This window comes from Marmota monax, unplaced genomic scaffold (assembly GCF_021218885.2).
Source record: "Marmota monax isolate L192 unplaced genomic scaffold, Marmota_monax_Labrador192_F-V1.1 WCK01_AAM20220418_F8-fsc00043, whole genome shotgun sequence".
NCBI classification, from domain to species: domain Eukaryota; kingdom Metazoa; phylum Chordata; class Mammalia; order Rodentia; family Sciuridae; genus Marmota; species Marmota monax.
The window spans coordinates 9,249,001-9,269,608 of record NW_026691982.1 but is presented as its reverse complement, the minus strand read 5'-3'; the positions used below and the strand labels follow the sequence as shown (position 1 = coordinate 9,269,608).

The following is a 20,608-nucleotide window of genomic DNA, read 5'->3' as shown; positions in this document are numbered from 1 at the left end:
ATAGACCTTTACTGTCCGGCAATAGGGCGGCTCTTGCTGACTCGGCGCCTGCTACTTTGAAGTCCCATTGAGTTCTCTTGGTCTGAGAGTGGAGCCCAGTGGAGAGCTGGGAGAGTTCCCGGGGAGTGTGTGTGGAGTGCTGGTAGAGTTCAGGCAATAAAGTTTCCTGTTTGAACATACAAGTGCTTTCTGGCGGCTTGGTGATTTGTGCCCAGCCAGACTGCGGCACCATCACATCTCTCTACCCAATCTAATGTGACACACTTCTTTTTTTTCTCCTCATACATGTATTCTGTATAACAATGAGGGTCTCCTTCCATCTTCCGTGCAAATCCCCTTCTCCCTACTCTCTTCCCTATTTAGTGGTAATCTTCTTCTCATGCTCTTCCTCCCTATCCCATTTTGAGTCACGCCCCCTTATATATTTGTTTTTTAGGGATTGGCTAACTTCACTTAGCATAATCTGCTCTAATGCCATACATTTCCCTGCAAATGCCACGATCTTGTTATTTTTTAATGCTGAGTAATATTCCATTGTGTATAAATGCCACATTTTTTTTTATCCATTCATCTATTGAAGGGCATCTAGGTTGGTTCCACAGTCTAGCTATTATGAATTGTGCTGCTATAAACATTCATGTGGCTGTGTCCTGTAGTATGCTCTTTTTAGGTCTTTTGGGTATAGTCCAAGAAGGGGAATAGCTGGGTCAAATGGTGATTCCATTCCCAGCTTTCCATACTGCTTCCCCACCCACCCACCCCCACTCCCCCACCCCCCCCTCGCATCCTTGCCAGCACTTATTGTTGTTTGACTTCATAATGGCTGTCATTCTTATTGGAGTGAGATGGAATCTTAGAGTAGCTTTAATTTGCATTTCTCTGATTGCTAGAGATGGTGAGCATTTTTTCATGTATTCTTGATTGATTGTATATCCTCTTCTGAGAAGTGACTGTTCAGGTCCTTGGCCCATTTGTTGATTGGGTTATTTATTTTTTTGTTGTTTAACTTTTTGAGTTCTTTGTATACTCTAGAGATTAGAGCTCTATCTGATGAGTGAGGGGTAAAAATTTGTTCCCAGGATGTAGGCTCCCTATTCACCTCATATATTCTTTCTTTTGCTGAGAAAAAACTTTTTAGTTTGAATTTGTCCCATTTGTTGATTCTTGGTTTTGACTCTTGTGCTATAGGTGTCATATTAAGGAATTTGGGGCCTGCCCCCACGTGATGGAGATTAGGGCCAATTTTTTCTTCTATTAGAACACAGCTCCTTGATCCATTTTGAGTTAACTTTTGTGCATGGTGAGAGAAAGGGATTCAATTTCATTTTGTTGCATATGGATTTCCAGTTCTCCCAGCACCATTTGTTGAAGATGCTATCCTTTCTCCATTGCATGCTTTGTCTAATATAAAGTAGTTGTAATTTTGTGAATTGGTCTCTGTGTCCTATATTCTGTACCATTGGCCTACCAGTCTGTTTTGGTGCCATGGTATTATTCTATTGTTATTATGAGATAGTTGCATCTATGTGTAATATAAAGCAAATAAGAATTGTTTGAATCTTTAAAAACTGGCACATGGTCTGGGGATGTGGCTCAAGTGGTAGCATGCACTGGCACATTTGGAAATACAGTGTAGGATCAATGACTTTAAATAAAAGTCATCATGTGATTCACCATGAACTCACATTTATATTACTAATATATATAATATGTGTTATTACTAACATATATTAATAAGATATTATTTCTAGCTCTCCTAGTGCTTTGATTATGGTTCCTAGCTACTATCTCCAACTTAAGAAAAAGGAGGAGGAGGAGGAGGAGAGGAGAAAGGAAGGAAGGAAAGAAAAAAGGAAGGAAGGGGCAAGAAATATGAAATATGAAAGATGACTCCAATCATATCAAAAGGATTGAGGAGGGGCTGGGGTTGTGGCTCAGCTGTAGAGCACTCATCTTGCACGTGCAAGGTCCTGGGTTCGATCCTCAGCACCACATAAGAATCAATCAATCAATAAATAAAGGTATTGTGTTCAACTACAACTAAAATATAAATATAAAAAAAAGGATTGAGGAGCAAACTTAAGATAAGACATTCTGACAATTGATAGGACAATGACTAGAGTACATTAAAATTTATCTAACTACTGAGTTGCATTTATCCTAACAAAATAATCCCTTTGAAAGATAGTTGTAAAACAATTCATTATCATCAAATCTGGTAAATAAAGAGAAATAATCAAGGTTTTTGTTTTGTTTTTCTGTATTGGGGATTGAGCCCAGGGGAGTTATACTACTGAGCCACATTCCCAGCCCTTTTAATTTTTTCTTTCAAGATAGGATCTAAGTTATTGAAGCTGGCCTAAAATTTGCAATCCTCCCTCTGTAGAAACTGTATCTCTAACTGGGCACTGTGGTGCACACTTGTAATCCCAGAAGCTAAGGAGGCTGAGGCAGGAAGATCTGAGTTCAAATCCAGCACTCAGCAACTTAATGAGGCTCTAAGCAAAAATTTTAAAGGGGCTAGGGATGTGGCTTGGTGGTTGAGTGTCCCTGGGTTCAATCCCTAGAACCAAAAGAAAAGAAATTATATCTCAGAAAAAAACAAATTACTGATACTATTTGTACATAAAATTTCTCTTGGGGCTGGGATGTGGCTCAAGCGGTAGCGCGTTCGCCTGGCATGCGTGCGGCCCGGGTTCGATCCTCAGCACCACATACAAACAAAGATGTTGTGTCCGCTGATAACTAAAAAATAAATATTAAAAAAAAAAAAAAATTTCTCTTTATATAAATACTTCAGCTAACAAATTATTATTAAATAAACTATTACAAGTGATAGTAAAGAATTAAACTTACCCAGAGAGGTCTGGTATGTTCTGGAAAATGATCTCTCCTTTATTTGTTTCCCTCAGTACTAGGATTGAATTCAGGGATACTCTACCACTATGGAGTATATATTCCCAGCTCTTTTTATTTTGAGACTGTCTCACTAAATTGCTGAGGTTGGCCTAGAACTTGTAATCCTCCTGCCTCAGCCTCTTCAGTTGCTGGGATTACAGGCAGGTGTGGTGGTGCCTGGCTTGGAAAGACACTACTAGACACTGAATCTTTGCTTGCCTGAGGCTTTGGCCACTGAAAAGTCTGAAAATAAAATTTGTGATGGGGCTTATACCAGTTCCAACCTCTGGGAAAATATAGATTAAAGGTGTTAGCTCCACCTTCAGAAATAGCAGTATGTAATTGATTATCAATAGCAGCTCTGAACATCAAAAGTTTGATGAGTTTTTCTAGTTGGCAACACTTGGGACATACTGCCATACATTGTAACTAGGATAAGTAGTGCCACCCAGGTCTCCACAGGGAAAGGATACCAGCAGCCACTGCATTTAAATCCTTCCCAAGCTCTGCGTCATGAATCTGTTCCATTGGTTACCTGTATCCTCTCCCTGTAATAAACCATGGGTATAACTGCTTGTAGTGAGTTCTGTGCCTTCTTCAGCAGATTACTGAACCCAAGGGGATTTAAGGGAACCCCACATTTGCAATAGGTGTCAGAATGAAGACAATTCTTATGGGGAGTTTCAATTTGACTTACTCCTTGCAACAGTTGATTGGAATAATAAGACACTGGCTAGTAAGACACTGGCAAGTAAGAAGTACACAGACAGTTCTAAAAATTTTAGATGCTTCTGAAATGAGATTCCCTCCCCAAAAATCCACTGTAAGAGGAAAATGCATTGGATACACCTGACCTCCCAAACATCCTAGCTTTGCCACATGGCATACTATATACAGTGTTAGTTGTTTCACCTTCGGATCACAGGGCTGACTGGGAGCTGCAGATCCTGTCATTGCCCAGCATCATGAGAGGATCGTGCTACATATTGCTAGTCAGTGTTTTAGTCGCCACCACTGTGTCAAAATACCCAAGATAAATAAACTTAAAGGAGAAAAGGTTAATTTGGCTCAGTTTCAGAAGTTGCAGTCCATGAACTGTTGGTCCTGTTGTTTGGGGCTTGTGGTGACACAGTACATCTTGGCAAAAGCACATGGCAGAGGAGGTCTGTTTACTTTGTGGTGGCCAAGAAGCAAAGATAGAAAGGGGAGGGACTGGGGTCCAAAAAGCCCTTTCAAGGGCACACTCCCAGTGACCTAGCTTCTTCCCATTAAGCCCCATCTCATAAATGTTCCACCATCTCCCCAAAACTGCACAGGCTGGGGACCAAGTCTTCAATACAAAGACCTTTGGGGGACATTCAAGATCCAAATTATAGCACCTGGGAAAAGATCAAAATTCAAAATATATCTCTCACAGCCATTGCAGTATATTGAGCTCCATAGAGACAGCGCCGGGGCAAGTGAGAGCCGGATGGGCACTGGGCGCTGGGCGACTCTGTGCCTCTGTGCCTCGCTGAGGAAAAATAACTAAACATGGGCAAAGGAGATCCTAAGAAGCCGAGAGGCAAAATGTCATCATATGCATTCTTTGTGCAAACTTGCAGGGAGGAGCACAAGAAGAAGCACCCTGATGCTTCAGTCAACTTCTCAGCCTTTTCTAAGAAGTGCTCAGAGAGGTGGAAGACAATGTCTGCTAAAGAGAAAGGAAAATTTGAAGACATGGCAAAGGCAGACATGGCAAAGGCAGACAAGGCCTATTATGAAAGAGAAATGAAAATCTACATCCCTCCTAAAGGGGAAACAAAAAAGAAGTTCAAGGATCCCATGCACCCAAGAGGCCTCCGTCTGCCTTCTTCTTGTTCTGTTCTGAGTTTTGCCCCAAAATCAAGGAAGAACATCCTGGCTTACGCATTGGTGATGCTGCAAAGGAGAGATGTGGAATAACACTACTGCAGATGGTAAGCAGCCTTATGAAAAGAAAGCTGCTAAGCTGAAGGAAAAATAAGAAAAGGATATTGCTGCCTATCGAGCTAAAGGAAAACCTGATGCAGCAAAAAAGGGAGTTGTCAAGGCTGAAAAAAGCAAGAAAAAGAAGGAAGAGGAGGAAGATGAAGAGGATGAGGAGGAGGAGGAAGATGAAGACGAAGAAGATGACGATGAACAAGTTGGTTCTAGCGCAGTTTTTTTTTTCTTGTCTATAAAGCATTTAACCCCCCCGTACACAATTCACTCCTTTTAAAGAAAAAAAAAATGAAATGTAAGGCTGTGTAAGATTTGTTTTGAAACTGTACAGTGTCTTTTTTTGTATGGTTAACATACTATCGAATGTGTCTTTAGATATCCCTGTCCTGGTGGTATTTTCAATAGCAACTAACCTTGCCTGGAACAGTGTGGGGGTTGTAAATTGGCATGGAGATTTAAAGCAGGTTCTTGTTGGTGCACAGCACAAATTAGTTATATATAGGGACGGTAGTTTTTCATCTTCAATTGTCTCTGATGCATCTTATATGAAATAATTGTTTTTCTATTAACTGAATACTACTCTTTAATTACAAAAAAAAAAAGTTTCGGCTGTTTTGTTGACATTCTGAATGCTTCTAAGTAAATACAATTTTTTATTAAAAAAAATCAAAGTATAATTTCTATGGGATGTATATAAATTTTACACCATTGTAAAGTTGAAAACCAGGAAATCAAAACATCTTAAGTTGGGGATCATCTGTATAGGAATAATAGATATTAAGAGTGAACACTCTTTTTTTTTTTTTTTTTTTGTACCAGAGATTAAACCCAGGAGCACTTAACCACTGAGCTATGTTTCCAACCCTTTTTTGTTTTATTGAGACAGGGTCTTGTTAAGTTGCTGAGGCTGGCTTTGAACTTGAGGTCCTCCTGCCTCAGCCTCCTGAGTTTCTGGGATTATAGGCATACACCACCGCACTCAGCCAAGAGTGGACACTCTTTATGAGGACTGAGGTAGAGTATCCAAGGAAGGTAACTCACTGACAGGGAGAAGAGTCAAATTTTGTTTACGGGGCATGGACTGGCAGAGAAATAATTGTGGTGCTACAACAGTAAAACTTTCCAGAAATCCACTCACAGGACTTAAAAGAAACCCTGTGTTGTACTAGTGGGACTTATGAAAACCCAGCATCAGGAGCTTGTTGAAAATGCCTGGGGAAGTTAATGGGGAGGTGTCTCACCAGAGGCATTCCAACACAAAACTCCTTGAAAAGATGGGTTCTGAGGGAAGCTGCTGGCTGCCTGATGCTGCTGGCCAACCCTCTGAGCTGCAGAGGCAGAAGCTTGGTCCTGTACAAGCTACAAGCACTGCAGGGGTGCTGGTAAACAAGTAACTACAGCAGGAAACAAAGTTGCTTCCTGCAGTGTTTTCTCTCTCTTTCTTCCCTTCCCTCCTTCTGACAAAAAAAAAAAAAAAAAAAAAAAAATTAACATTGCAAGGCAGAAAGGGAACTATGTCAAGTACCCAGATCACTTTCATACGGTTGGCAAAAAGGGGGAATTTGAAACCAAGAGGCAATAAATTGATACCAACACAAGTGGTATCAGCCTGAACCATCCTTTATAAAATTTTCTATCAACTTTTTAACTAGTGATTTTAGAATCAATTAATGCTAATCTGCCCATGTCATTACCAGGATCCTTTATTTTGATAGAGGTTATCTTCATTTTAACTTTCCTCAAATTAAATTATTCTTATTATACTTTCTTTATATAGACAACATGATTATTTAGATGATCCAACATATATACTAATGTTTGTGTTTACTATTGCTTCCTGAATTCTTACTCTTTGTTCTTGTTAAAAATTCCTAGATATTGAAATACAGTCTGCCCTCCATATCCCTTAGCTCCACATCCCTGGATTCAGCCAACCCAGGTGGAAAATATTCAGGAAAAAAATGGCACCTGGGGGCTGGGGTTGTGACTCAGTGGTAGAGTGCTTGCTTAGCACGTGTGAGGCACTGGGTTCAATCCTCAACACCATATAAAAATAAATAAATAAAATGAAAGTATTGTGTCCATCTACAACTAAAACAAAAAATTTTTAAAAAGATGGCATCTGTACTAAACTTGTACAGACATTTGTTGTGTCATTATTTGCTAAATAACACAGTATAATGACTATGTACATAGTATTTACATTGTATCAAGTATTATAAATCATCTAGAAAAGATTTAAAGTATATGAGAGATATGAAAAATGCAAATACTATGCAACTTTATATAAGGGACTTGAGCATCTGTGGATTTTAATACTGAAGGAGAGTCCTGGAATCATAGATACTGAGGAACAAATGAATCTCATTTCTTTCAGAGAGGGTCTTTTCAAGGTAAACCCCTCAGTTCTGTTTGTCATAAAAAGTGTTCATCTGCTTCCTCTCTTGAAAGCATCATTTAACTATGAATAAAATTCAAAATTAACCAGTATTTTCTTTTTGCACATTAAACACACTACTGAATTGTATCCAGATATGTATCATATCTGATAGTTTATATCTAATTTAACTTTTTGTATAAACAAACACTTAAATTTTTTCTTTAAAAATTTTGCTCCTTAAAATTTTTTCTCAGGCTAGGGATGAGAGCCCTTGTCTAGAATGTTTGAAGACCTGCACTTGATCCCCAGCACTGAAAAAAAATAATTTGTCTTAGATATTCTGCCATTTGACCATGATTGTCTAGGATAATTTGGTTTTAATTACTCTGTTCAGAACTAAGAGTGATTTTTTTATTCTGTTGATGCATCTCTTTTTTCTTTTCTTTTTTTCTTTAGGTGTAGATTGACACAACACAATTCCTTTATTTTTATGTGGTGCTGAGGATCGAACCTGGATCCTGCCCATGCTAGGCAAGCACTCTACCACTGAGCCACAATCCCAGCCCGATGCATTTCATTTTTTTAAACTTGGGGAAAAATTTCAAGTATAACCTTTTCATTTTGCCTCACTCTAATTCTAATTTTTCCTTCTGGAACTCTTTTTTTTAAAATTTGTTTTAATTAATTATACATGACAATAAAATGCATTTTGACGTAGTATACGTAAATGGAGTGCAATTTCTGATTCTTCTGGTTGTACATGATGTAGAATCACAATGGTCATGTAGTCATATATGCATACAGGGTAATAATGTCCAATTCATTCTACTATCTTTCCTGATCCAAAGTACTATCTGCCTAATCTGAAATACCTCTATTCTTCCCTACTTCCCATTGTGAATTAGTATTCGTGTATCAGAGAAAACTTTTGGCCTTTGTTTTTTGGAATTGGCTTATTTTGCTTAGCATGATATTCTTCAGCTCCATCCATTTACTGGCAAATGCCATAATTTCATTCTTCTTTCTTTTTCTTTATTCATTCATCTGTTGAAAGGCACCTAGTTTGGTTCCATAGTTTAGCTACTGTGAGTTGAGCTGCTATAAACATTGATGTGGCTGTGTCACTGTAGTATACTGATTTTAAGTCCTCTGAGTATAAACTGAGGAGTGGGATAACTGGGACAAATGATGATTCCAGTCAAAGTTTTCTGAGTAATCTCCATATTGTTTTCCAGAGGGGTTGCACCCATTTGCATTCCCACCAGCAGTGCATAAATGCACCTTTTCCCCCACATCCTCGCCAAAACTTATATTTGCTTGTATTCTTGACAATTGCCATTATGACTGGAGTGAGATGAAATCTTAGAGAGGTTTTGATTTGCATTTCTCTAATTGCTAGAGATGTTGAACATTTTTTCATATATATGTTGATCGATTGTATTTCTTCCTCTGTGAAGTGTCTGTTCAGTTCCGTAGCCCATTTATTGATTGGGTTATTTGTTTTTTTAGTGTTAAATTTATTTATTTATTTATATTTATTTTTTAGGTATAGATGGACACAACACAATGCCTTTATTTTTATGTGGTGCTGAGGATCCAACCCGGGTCTCGCCCTTGCTAGGCGAGCGCTCTACCGCTGAGCCACAATCCCAGCCCAGTGTTAAATTTTTTGAGTTCTTTATATATCTTGGTGATTAATGCTCCATCTGGGGTGCATATGGTAAAGATCTGCTCCCATTCTGTAAGCTTTCTTCATATTATTGGTTGTTTTCTTTGCTGTGAAGAAGCTTTTTAGTTTGAATCTATCCCATTTATTGTTCTTGATTTTACTTCTTGTGCTTTAGGAGTCTTGTTAAGTAAGTCAGTATCTAAGCCAGCATGGTGAAAATTTGGTCCTACTTTTTCTTTTATTAGGGGCAGAGTCTCTGTTCTAGTGCCTAAGTCTTTTATCCACTTTGAGTTAAATTTCGTGCACGGTGAGAGAGAGGGGTTTCATTTCACCTTATGGAACTCTTTTATTTTTTTATTTTTTTTTTATTTTTTAGAGAGAGGAGAGGGAGAGAGAGAGAGAGAGAGAGAGAGAGAGAGAGAGAGAGAGAGAGAGAGAGAGAATTTCAATATTTATTTTTCAGTTTTTGGCGTACACAACATCTTTGTTTGTATGTGGTGCTGAGGATCGAACCCGGGTCACAGGCATGCCAGGCGAGCGCGCTACCGCTTGAGCCACATCCCCAGCCCCTTATGGAACTCTTAATATATGTATCTTTCTTTTCTTTTTCAGTACTGAAAATTGAATGCAGGGTGCTTTATCACTGAGCTACACTCCCAACCCTTTCACTAAGTTGCTCAGGCTGGTTTGAATGGACCATCTTGTGCCTCAGCTTCCTGAGTTGCTGGGATTACAGATATGTTCCACCTGCCTGACTAAATAGATATATCTTTAAATGCTCCATCTGTCTTAACCATCTTTAAAATTTTTAAATTTTGGCCTGGATATATAGCTCTGTGGTAGAGTATGTAATTAATATGCATGAGGCCTTATGTTTGATTTCCAGCACTACAATATATATATATAAATTTTTAAAAGCATTTTAAGGTTTCTTGTTTTAATAGTTTTTTGTTTTGTTTTGTTTCGTTTTGTTTAAGTTATAGATGAACACAATACCTTTATTTATTTATTTTATGTGGTGCTGAGGATCGAACCCAGTGCCTTCTGCATGCAAGGCAAGCACTGAGTCACAACCCCAGCCTTATATATATAAATTTTTATTGTAATATTTCAATATTATATCATGAAAGTTTTAATCACAAAAGCACAGAGATTAGTGTAATGAATCTCTATACTTACTACCCAGATTCTAAATTGGTAACAATTTTTCTAGTCTTGCTGCATCCATATTTTATTTCTCTCCTTTTATCTCTGAAGAATTTTAAAATAAACCTCAGATTTCAGTATCTGAAATAGAAATATATCAGAATGTATTTCTAAAAATTAATAACTTTTTCTTATGTATTATATTAGTCTCACACATAACAAATTTTCTAAAAACGCCTTCATATTATGAAATATCCTACTTGTATTCAAATTTCCCCATGCTTTTTTTTTTTTTTTTTGCTTTGTTGGCTCTATAAGGGCTTCACAATGAATCTGATCATTGTATATCTAAGTTCTTTTTTAATCCAGTTCCTATTTAATATATATTATATATAGATAAATAGACAGTTTTTTGTTGTTGTTGTTGTTGTTGTTGTTTTGGGGGGGTACTGGGGATTAAACCCAGAGGCCCTTTACCACTGAGTTACATTCCAGCCCTTTTTATTTTTTGAGACAGGGTTTTGCTAAGTTGCTGAGGGCCTGGCTAAATTGCTGAGGATGGCCTTAAATTTTCTATCCTCTTGCCTCAGCCTCCAAGTTGCTTGGATTACAGGTATGTGCCAACATGCCCAGTGAAAAGAAGGTTTATTTAGCTCCTGGTTTTGGAAATTCAAAGTCTAAGATTGAGGGTAGACATTGTTCTTACCTCTGGTGAGGTTGTTGGGTAGTGGCACATAATGGTGGAGGCACATGAAGGAATAAGCAGTCACATCCCAAACAAGAGCAGAGAGAAAAGAGCAGGCAAGGGCCAGGCTTCTCCTTTTATAACAACCCTCTCACCAAATCTACCTTCTGCACAATGACCTAAGGAGCTTCCATTAGGATCCACCTTCCAAAGTTTTGCCATTCCCAATAGAGTTGCCCTGTGAACCAAGCCTCCAATCAAAATGTGCCTTTGGGGAACACTACCACAGCAACCCAAAACAGTCACCATTGAAATAACTGAGGCAACAATTTCTTACCCTAAAAATTGACAAGAAAAAATTAAGAATTTATATGCCTGTAATTCAAGGTGCTCAGGTGGCTGAGGCAGGAGGATATCAAGTTCAAGGACTAAGCAAGCAATATAGACTCAAAAATAAAATATAAAGGGCCAGAGATGTAGCTCAGTGGTATAGTGCTCACCTAGCATATGTGAGGTAGTGGGTTCAATCCCCATTACTGTTAAAACTAAATCTATCTTGTTATTTGTAATGAACTGTGTTTTAGAGTAACAAAATAACCATCCCCAGCTAATAATATGGATACTATAAGTGTATATATTTTTCTATTTGTTAATTGTACAATTATCTATATATATAAAAAACTCAATTATTCAGATTTTTGCCTCATCTTGGTTTTTAATCTGCTTAGTCTATCAGTTTATGAAGAGAGTATATTAAAACTTTCAAATAGGTCTGGGGATATAGCTCACTTGGTAGAGTGCTTGCCTTGCATGCACAAGGCCATAGGTTCAATCCCTAGCACAAAAACAAAAACAAACAAACAAAAACTTTCAAATAAAACTGTTTATTGAACCGGGTATTGTGGTTTATGCCTGTAATCCCAGCAACTCAGGAGATTGAGACAGGAAGACTGAAGATTCAAACCAGGCCTTAGCAATTTAGCAAGGACATAAGCAATTTGATGAGACCCTGTCTCAAAATAAAAAATTAAAAGGGCTGAGGATGTGGCTCAGAGATTGAGCACTCCTGGGTTTAATTCCTGGTTAAAAAAACAAAAACAAAACAAAACAACAACAACAACAAAACAACAACAAAAAAAAACTGTTGGCTGATTTACCTAGTGTTTTTATTCTATTTTTTTCTTTTCTTTTCCTGTATAGTTCTACAATAATGGTGTGTGAGTTTCCTAGAGTTGCTAATAAAAACTACAACAAACTTGATGACTTCTGTTTATTCTCTCAGAGTACTGGAAGCCAGAAGTCTGAAATCAAGTTACCAACAGAGCCATGCTCCTTCCACAGGCTCTAGGTAAGAATTATTTCTTGCCTCTTTCAACTTCTGATGGCTTCAGACATTCCTTGACTTGTGGCAGCATCAGTCTACTCTGCTTTTGTCTTCACATGTCCTTCTCCTTTACGTTTTCTCTTATAAGGACATTTATCATTGATTGGTCTTAAGGTCCACCCTTACAAGATGGCCTCATCTCAAGACACTTAATTATATCTGCAAGGACATTTTTTTCCCCAAAAAGATCTCTTTCACAGGCTCTGGGTGATGTTTTTGAGGGGGGTACCCTTCAACTCACCATAAGCAGCATGTGTTAGGTACATGTATGTGATGAGAGTTTAATCTTCTTGCTTGGTTGATTGTAATATGCCTCTCACAGTCCTTTATTTTATATGTACACATTACCATATTTAAATCTATGAAAATCATGGCATTTGCAGGTAAATGGATAGCACTGGAGAAGATAATGCTAAGTGAAGTCAGCCAATCCCAAAAAAACAAATGCCGAATGTTTTCTCTGATATTAGGAGGCTGACTCATAGTACGGTAGGGAAGGAGAGGAATAGATGAATTCTAGATAGGGAAGAGGGATGAGAGGGAAAGGGAGGGGGCAGGGGATTAGCAAGGATGGTGGAATGTGATGGACAACATTATACAAAGTACATGTATGAAGACTTGAATTGGGTGTCAACATATTTTATATACAGAGATATGAAAAATTGTGGTATATATGTGTATTAAGAATTGTAATGCAAAAAAACCAAAGTATGTGTATAAAGGCATAAACTGGTGTGAATACTTTATATACAGATATGAAAAATTGTGCACTATATGTGTAATAAGAATTGTAATGCTTTCCACTGCTGTCGTGTATTTTAAAAAATTAAATTTAATTTAAAAAATCTATGTTTATGTTTATATACATAGATGTGCACATATGTATATAAATATATAATGCCAAGAACAAATGATGTGGAAGCTGTTAATTAGGAGTTGCATTGTTTGCAGGGAATTTAAAGACTGATAAAATATGCTAAGAGTTTGTGAGCTTTTTATTATCATTATGTTGGAGCAATTTTAAACAATGTCAGTGGTAAAATACTTGTCCCCACGGCCAAATAACTTTAGTTGTTCTAGGTTCTAAACAATTATTGCAGTTATTATTGAGTTGTTTTTTAATTTAGTTATAGATGGACACAGTACCTTTATTTATTTTTTATGTGGTGCCAAGGATCCAACCCAGTGCCTCACACATGCTAGGCAAGTGCTCTACCACTGAACCACAACCCCAGCACCATATTATTGAGTTTTAATAATAAATTTGTTAGAAGTCTTAACTATTAAATTTGGAAGGCTCAGAGAGATCATCTAGTCCAGCCCCATGGGGTTATAGAACTGGAGACAGAGGCCCATAGAAGGGAAGGTTATACAGCAGAGTGGGGCAAAACCAAGACACTTCACTGCCACTACCAGGAAAAAGGAGTCCTATAAAACATAGGTTATCATCTTACATCTGGCTCCCTAATCAGCAATCACATTCAGGGGGCCACCAAGTGGGAAGAACACTTCTGCCTGAGTCCATTCCTTAGCATGACAACCTGCTTCCACACACTTTGGACCTAATTCAAGGATGTAGGGGCTTACCTTGGGAGAAGCAACAGAGCATCACCTCTTTCTATTGCTTCCTCTATACCCTGGAGGACTGGGGCTGTCAGTTACCTCTGTGCCCTCTAGGGATCTTAGCCCAGGGCTGACACTTTGTAATTCAGAGAAACAGTGAATAAAGCAATATGTGGTTTGCCAAATAATAATAATAATCTTGTTAACTTCAAATACCATGTTTTACTGCTTATCATTTAATACACATTGGATTTTTCATAGAAATTAACTTGGGAAACTCCCTAGATGGTAATAAAGATTCAAAGGCAGACCACCTGGCTCCAAAGATTTTTTTTTTTTTTTTTAAATATTTATTCTTTTAGTTTTCGGCGGACACAACATCTTTGTTTGTATGTGGTGCTGAGGATCGAACCCAGGCCGCACGCATGCCACGTGAGCGCGCTACCGCTTGAGCCACATCCCCAGCCCTGGCTCCAAAGATTGTGTGCTATTGGTCAGTGTTACTCTGCCTTCACATTAGCTTGAGATTATCAAGAGATTTATAACAAATTGCATGTGTTCTTGTTGCTATTTAACACAGACACAAATGTTTTCCAATTTTGACTTTCCAACATCCTTTATTATTCTATATTATGAAATAGGAAGTGGGGCTGAGAGAACATAAGAGACTACGACAGCATGATAATTAACACAAATAGAATGTAAATGCCAGTCTTCTCTGGAAAGCAAAATGTAGTTCACATACATCCTTTTTTAAAAAAAATTTTAATTTGTTATGTATGACAGCAGAATACATTACAATTCATATTACACATATAGAGCACAATTTTTCCTATTTCTGGTTGTACACAAAGTAGAGTCTCGCCAATTGTGTCTTCATACATGTACTTAGGATAATGATGTCCATCTCATTCCACAGTTCATATTGTCTCTTTAGTTTGCTCAGGTCAGTTCAGGTACCAGAGTGGAAAATAGTTTTATGATATTAAATTTATTTATTTATTTTTTGTGGTACTGGGGATGGAACTCTACCACTGAGCTACATCCCCAACTCTTTTTAAAAAAATATTTTTAGTCATAGATGGACATAATAGCTTTATTTTATTTACTTTTATGTGGTGTTAAAGATCAAACCCAGTGCTTCACACATGCCAGGAAGCACTCGACAACTGAGCCACAACCCCATCCCCCCAATTATTTTTATTTTGAGAAAGGGTCTCACTAGTTACCCAGGCTGGCCTTGAACTTGCAATCCTCTTGCCTCAGCCTCCCAGTCACTGGTATTACAGATGTGGGCCACCATGCACAGCTGGTGTGTGCTTTTGTTCCTGTCCTTTCTTAAGCAGTTGTGATAGTCATAAAACCTTCATCAGATGGAGCACCATGATCTTGGACTTCACAGTCTACAGAACCATTAGCTAAATGAACTTCTACAGTTTATAATTCACCATCTGAAACTGTAATATTCTGTTATAGCACTAGAAAAACTAAGGCAACCTCCTGAAAGGGCAGCATGCTGAGGTGACAGTTGCCATTTCTAAACTTGTCATTATCAGGGAAAACAAATTTTATCAACTTTTAATCTTTGAATAGAGAACTTCAACAAAAATAGGACTTCAGAAAATACATGACTAGTGGCTACTAAGCCTAAGATTTAAAATCTCTGGCAGACTTATGGAGTTTTTCTCTGTAAATTCATGTGTATCTGGCTTTGTACCTACAAATGCTTAACAGTTATTAAAATTTTGCCCTTTCCTTTAATACACACATTTAGTACATTTTTCCAACCATTAATTGAAGACTTAAAAAAAATGCTGACATCCTCCCGAGAACATCCAAGAAATACAGCATCAAGCAATATACAAAGGCTTAACCTGCACTCTTGCTATAATCCATGAACGAGCATGTATTAAGTGGTTTGTGTATTACTGTCATTGAATAAGCCTGAGTCTTTATCATACCTTGGAGAGGATAATAAGAGGGGAAACAATGTTTTTTTTTTTTTTTTTTAATCCTATTTCCAGACATTACACAGCAACTTGGTATTTCACCAAATTCATTCCAACCTAACGCCGTCAGTCGTAGTCCCACCAAGAACCGCCAGGGCAAGAGTCATCATTTTCATCTTTACGTGGAGTCTTGGAAATCCACAACATGACGTCTTCGCGTTAGGCGTAGACGAGGAACAATTGGACCCTCGTGGAGGTGGCCCGGGTCTCTCCGCAGGGGTCTCAGTGGGCGGAGAAGCGATGGAGCAGGCGTTTGAGTGCGGCCTCCATCAATCCTTGAGGACTAGGCAATGGTGGAGTTGTGGGAGGGCCAACGGCCAGGTTTCCGAGCCGGCGACACTGAAAGATGCCCCTGGACAGGTTGGTCCTTCTGGCGGGAAGAAGCGCCGCTCGGGGGAGCCCACAGCTCTCTCCATCTTGGCTGATGGAAGTGGGCAGCGGCGTCCGGGTCTCCCCCTGGTCGTGATGGCCCATCATGGCCACACGGACTCGTACTACGAAAGTGGTAGCCGTTCCCTCCGCCGAACCAGAGTCCAGTCGGGGCTGCTCGTGGACAAGTTTCCCAGTCCCATGGGGTTCGGTTCAGAATGGGCCCCAGGTTCCCCCAGCAGTTCCAACAAAATGGAGGACGTCGTCTCCTCTTGCTGCAACCAGGACGGGAAGTGAGGGGACTGTTCCCCACCGGGGGAGGCGAGGGAGGAGGGGCCTCCTGGATGCTCAGGTACCTACTTAAGCTGCGTTCCCGACCTCCCCCTCATCCTCGCTCTAGTCATCCCGGGCGTCCTCCCTCGCTGGAGCCTTCCAGGGACTGGAGAGAACGTTGGGGCATCGAGGCCGCATCTCTTCTCGAACCGAGGAAACGGCCTGGAGCCCGGGCGCGAGGACAAGTGACCCCGCTTCAATTGCTCCCGGCTGTCCCGGCTCTGAGAGTCAGAGGCCCAGCGACGGAGCCAGGCAGCGGATTCCCGGGCTCCTGAACCCAGCCGGACCAGGTGGGTGGGGGCGGGGCGAGGCGGGAGGGGCTAGGAGAAGGGACGCGGCGGGAGCCGCGGAAGACCTTCGGTGGGGGAATGGAACGGCAGAGCAGGAGGTGTGGCCCGCGACTGAGGGACTGTCATTCGGACCTCCCCACGAGGGGTGTCCTGAAGGAAGGCCAGTGTAACCAATGAGCGTGCCCGAGGCACCCAGGCTCGTCTCCGACCGCAGCCAATGAGCATGCAGAGGGCGGAGCATATGGGGGTTCGTTCGCATTGCGCCTCCGCCTTCTCATTACCAGCGCTAAAGCCGCAACTGGAATCTGTAAGTACGTGTTGCCGAAGGGGGTGGGTCAGGGGAGGGGAGATTTCATTCCGCGGAGCCATATCTAGAACCCGTGAGGCTTATCCCCGCTTTCAGGGTCGTGGAGAGTAGGGGTGGCTAGAAGCGACGCAGTCTCCTAGGGAGGAGGCGGAGGCTACTGGGGAGGCGGAGAAGGGTGAGGGCAGTCTCCTGAGCGTCCCACCGTTTCGGGCTTGATACCCTTTGGTGCGGCCTCCGTAGCCGCTACCGCTTCGGGGCCTCAGTGGCTCTTTGGGGCGGCGCTCCTGTCACAGGCACCTTAGGTGCTGCCCGAGAGCTGCGTGAGTGTGGTGGCGGCCGAGCGAGCCTAGTGAGGCGGTAGCCAGGGGTGGGCTGGGAGGTCTCGGGGTATTTTTCTCTATTTTCTGCGGGGGAACCCCGGCCGGCTTTGCTGCTCTCGAGTCTGCCCTCCTAACCTGTCGTTGGAGCCTACGTCCCCCAGGTTTTTTCGGGACTAAGATTGTTGCTTTTGTCCCACCGGCTCCCCTTCTTAGCTCTTATCTTGCCCGGCGCTGCGAGGCTTCTTGGGCGAGTTCCTAATGGCGGACCTGGAGCTAGTCGCCAACTGCCCGCAGACAAACCTCGGGTCCAGGGCCACTACTTGCCGCAAATGCTGCTCAACCGTGACGTGAGCTTCTCTCTGCGTATTGGTTCTCGAGTGTCAGGGATGAAGCTGGGTGGGCAAATTTTGGAGGGAATACGAATCCCTTGCTGGCGCTGAATCAACGTTTGCCCTGCCCCCTCTCTTCCTAGGAGCTGACCTGGTGCCCTTAGCTCAGCTCACCCAACCCCACCCCGAATTCTGTAATTTGAAGAAACAGGTTTAGCTTTGTCTCTACGTTGTGGTTTTGGTTTTCTTTGAGTTTTTCAACAACGTGCGGGGCTGGCAGAACCGCGCAGTAACTTCATGACCTATCCCTTTACATCCTCTTATGTTGAGGAGTTGGTGGCACCACACAGTTTGGTTGTAAATCATTTTTTATCTCCTCTACTCTAGGACCCGGAATCACCTTCAGGGCAATTTGGTGAAGCTTTGGCAGAAATTAATACAGAAAATATCTCTATTGTGAGTCATTTTATCCCATTTTCTTGTTTAATATATTTAGTGAAATAGTAGGTTGTTCTTCCTGTGAGATTACCTCCCTGTTATCTTGAAGGCAAAGAGTAATTATTTTGAGTGGCCTCTGTCCCCAGAGCCAAGCAAGGATAATCTCCGTGAAAGCACTGGAGTGACTGCTGGCATTTACACAACTGCTACTCTCTCAGGGGCTTCCAAAATAGGACTGTTTGTTCCATTTTATAGAATGCATTTAACATTTTTGTCTTCCTTTCCAGTGGATAGATTTTTTTTCTTTCTGGATTTTTAAATAATTAAAAATAAAATATTAAAAGAAAAAACTATGGCTTGTATTATATTTGAGGAAGATTGATTTATATCTATATCTATGTATATTTCTGTTTTTTTGTTGTTTTTTTTGGTACCTGAGATTGAACCCATGGGTGCTTAACCACTGAGCCCCCCCCCCCCCCCAGGGTCTCCCTGAGTTGCCTAGGGCCTTGCTAGGTTGCTGAGGCTGACTTTGAACTTGCAACCCTGCTGCCTTGGCCTCCCAAGCTGCTGGGATTACAGACCTGTGCCACCACATCCAGATGATTTATATACCTTGACAGTACTCCAGCTGTATCACATCAGGAAATTCATAATCTAGTTGTAGCATTTACTACTGAATTAGCAGTGATTGCCTTGTCCCTTCATTATGGTTAATGGGCTTTTTCTTTGTTACCAGAAAGTACTATGTGTTCCTTGTGATACAATGCAGATGCTCCATTCTCCGTCATCTATTCAGTTAATGATTTTAACACCAATGATGATTTAAAAAAAAAAAAAAAAACTCCTATTTTTATCATGTGGGATTCTGTTGTGTCTTAGGTCTGCTGCATTTTTATCCTTTCAACACTGATCATTTTTCTATTGTTCAGCACAAAGAACTTTGTGATTCACTTATTCTCCATGCTTTCATAGTAGTATTACAGCCTTCTCTTTGCTGGAGTTGCTCCCTGCAAACTAAAATTGTTTTGTTTTGTTTTGTTACTGGAGTCTTAACCCAAGGGTGCTTTACCACTGAGTTACATCCCCAGACCTTTTTATCTTTTTTTATATTTTGAGACACTATCTCATTGAGTTGGTTAAGGCCATCTCAGTGGGTTGGTTTGGGCCTTGCTAAATTGTTGAGGTTGTCCTTGAACTTGGCCTCCTTTCTCAGGCTCCCAACTCCTGGGCCTGGCTGCAAAGTTAAACTTATTGCAGTTGTTTTATTCTTCTTTATTTTTTCTTTCTGTTTTTTTTTTTCCTTTCATGAAAATTGAGGCCAAGGCCTTCCTTACACGTGCTTATAGCTGACCTATATTCACAGCCCTACGTTTAACTTCTTACACAGTACTTCTAAACCACACCTCTTTAAGGACACAATGTCAGGATATAGAGTTTTGTGTCTAGCTTTTAGGAACAGAAATTACTTCAAGTGGATAATTTTCACAGGATTCTTAGAGTGGTAACATTGGAGATTCCATAGAAGTTTGGTGAGATGATGAGATGTGGGGTGTGGTTCTAGAGCTATGATGGATCTTGTAGGAAAAGGAAATTAATGAGAACTAAAAAGAAAAAGATTGGCCAGGTAATATGTCACTGACTCAGTTATTAGCACTTAGGCTATTTTTCTCAGAAGTCATCAGGTATTTACGCCATGCTGTTGTGCAGAGGATTTGCTTTTTGTGCCAGCCAGAGTAAGGTTCAAATCTCTGCTCTCTTACTTTGGCAAGTCAGTTATTCTGTGAGCCTTTATTATGTACATTTTACAAATGAATAAAGTAAGTATCTTCCTAAGATTGTTATGAAGATTGTAAAATTCTTGGGCCATAAATTATGGGACACATACATAAACACACATGTATTTAGTTAATGGTAATTAATGATAGTTTTTTATTTTTCCTTCTGGTAATTGAACCCAGATCTTCTTATGCTAGGCAAGCATGCTATCACCTACCTACATCCCCAGCCCTCTTTATTTTTTTTAAATTTTGAGGCAGGATCTTGCTTAGTTGCCCAGGCTATCCTTGAACCTTCCTGCCTTAGCCTGAGTAGTTGGGATTACAAGCATGTGCCACCAAGCCCAGCCTACGATTCTATATGTGTATGCACATGGGCAGGCGCTAAGCATGTGCTGGACCCCTGAGCTACTGCCTAACCTTGTAAGTATATAGAATTTGTGTCCTCTTTTTTTCCTGAGATTTCCTCAGTTATATCTTTCAATACTTTTATTGAGTTTATTCTGTTACTAAGTGTTTAATTCCTGGCATTTTTAAAAATTAGAAATGTAAAACTTTTAATGATGTTTGCTCATCCCTTATCCATCTAGAGTACTAATGATAGTTATGTGGTTTTTCATTTTCTTTTTTCTGCACTGTCATGTTTGTTTTTCCTCCTTATCTTATTTCACATTAGAGGCTTTCCCCAATACTTTCAATTCTTTTTTGTTTCATTTCTGTGTTTATTTTTTGTTGTTGTTCTTTTTAG

At 40.2% G+C, this 20,608-nt stretch overlaps 1 protein-coding gene and 1 pseudogene across 1 annotated transcript in view; both read left to right on the top strand.

Moving 5' to 3' along the window:
• Positions 1-4,405: 4,405 nt before the first annotated feature.
• Positions 4,406-16,362, top strand: LOC124095225 (uncharacterized; annotated as a pseudogene).
• Positions 16,363-17,351: 989 nt separating this feature from the next.
• Positions 17,352-20,608, top strand: part of LOC124094607 (zinc finger MYM-type protein 5) — a 36,929-nt gene continuing 33,672 nt past the window's right edge. Inside the window, exons 1-2 of the mRNA XM_058580612.1 lie at positions 17,352-17,662; positions 18,032-18,100. Of these exons, the coding sequence (XP_058436595.1) occupies positions 17,574-17,662; positions 18,032-18,100 (158 nt within the window). The 5' untranslated portion in view covers positions 17,352-17,573. The remainder of the gene's footprint in view (positions 17,663-18,031; positions 18,101-20,608) is intronic.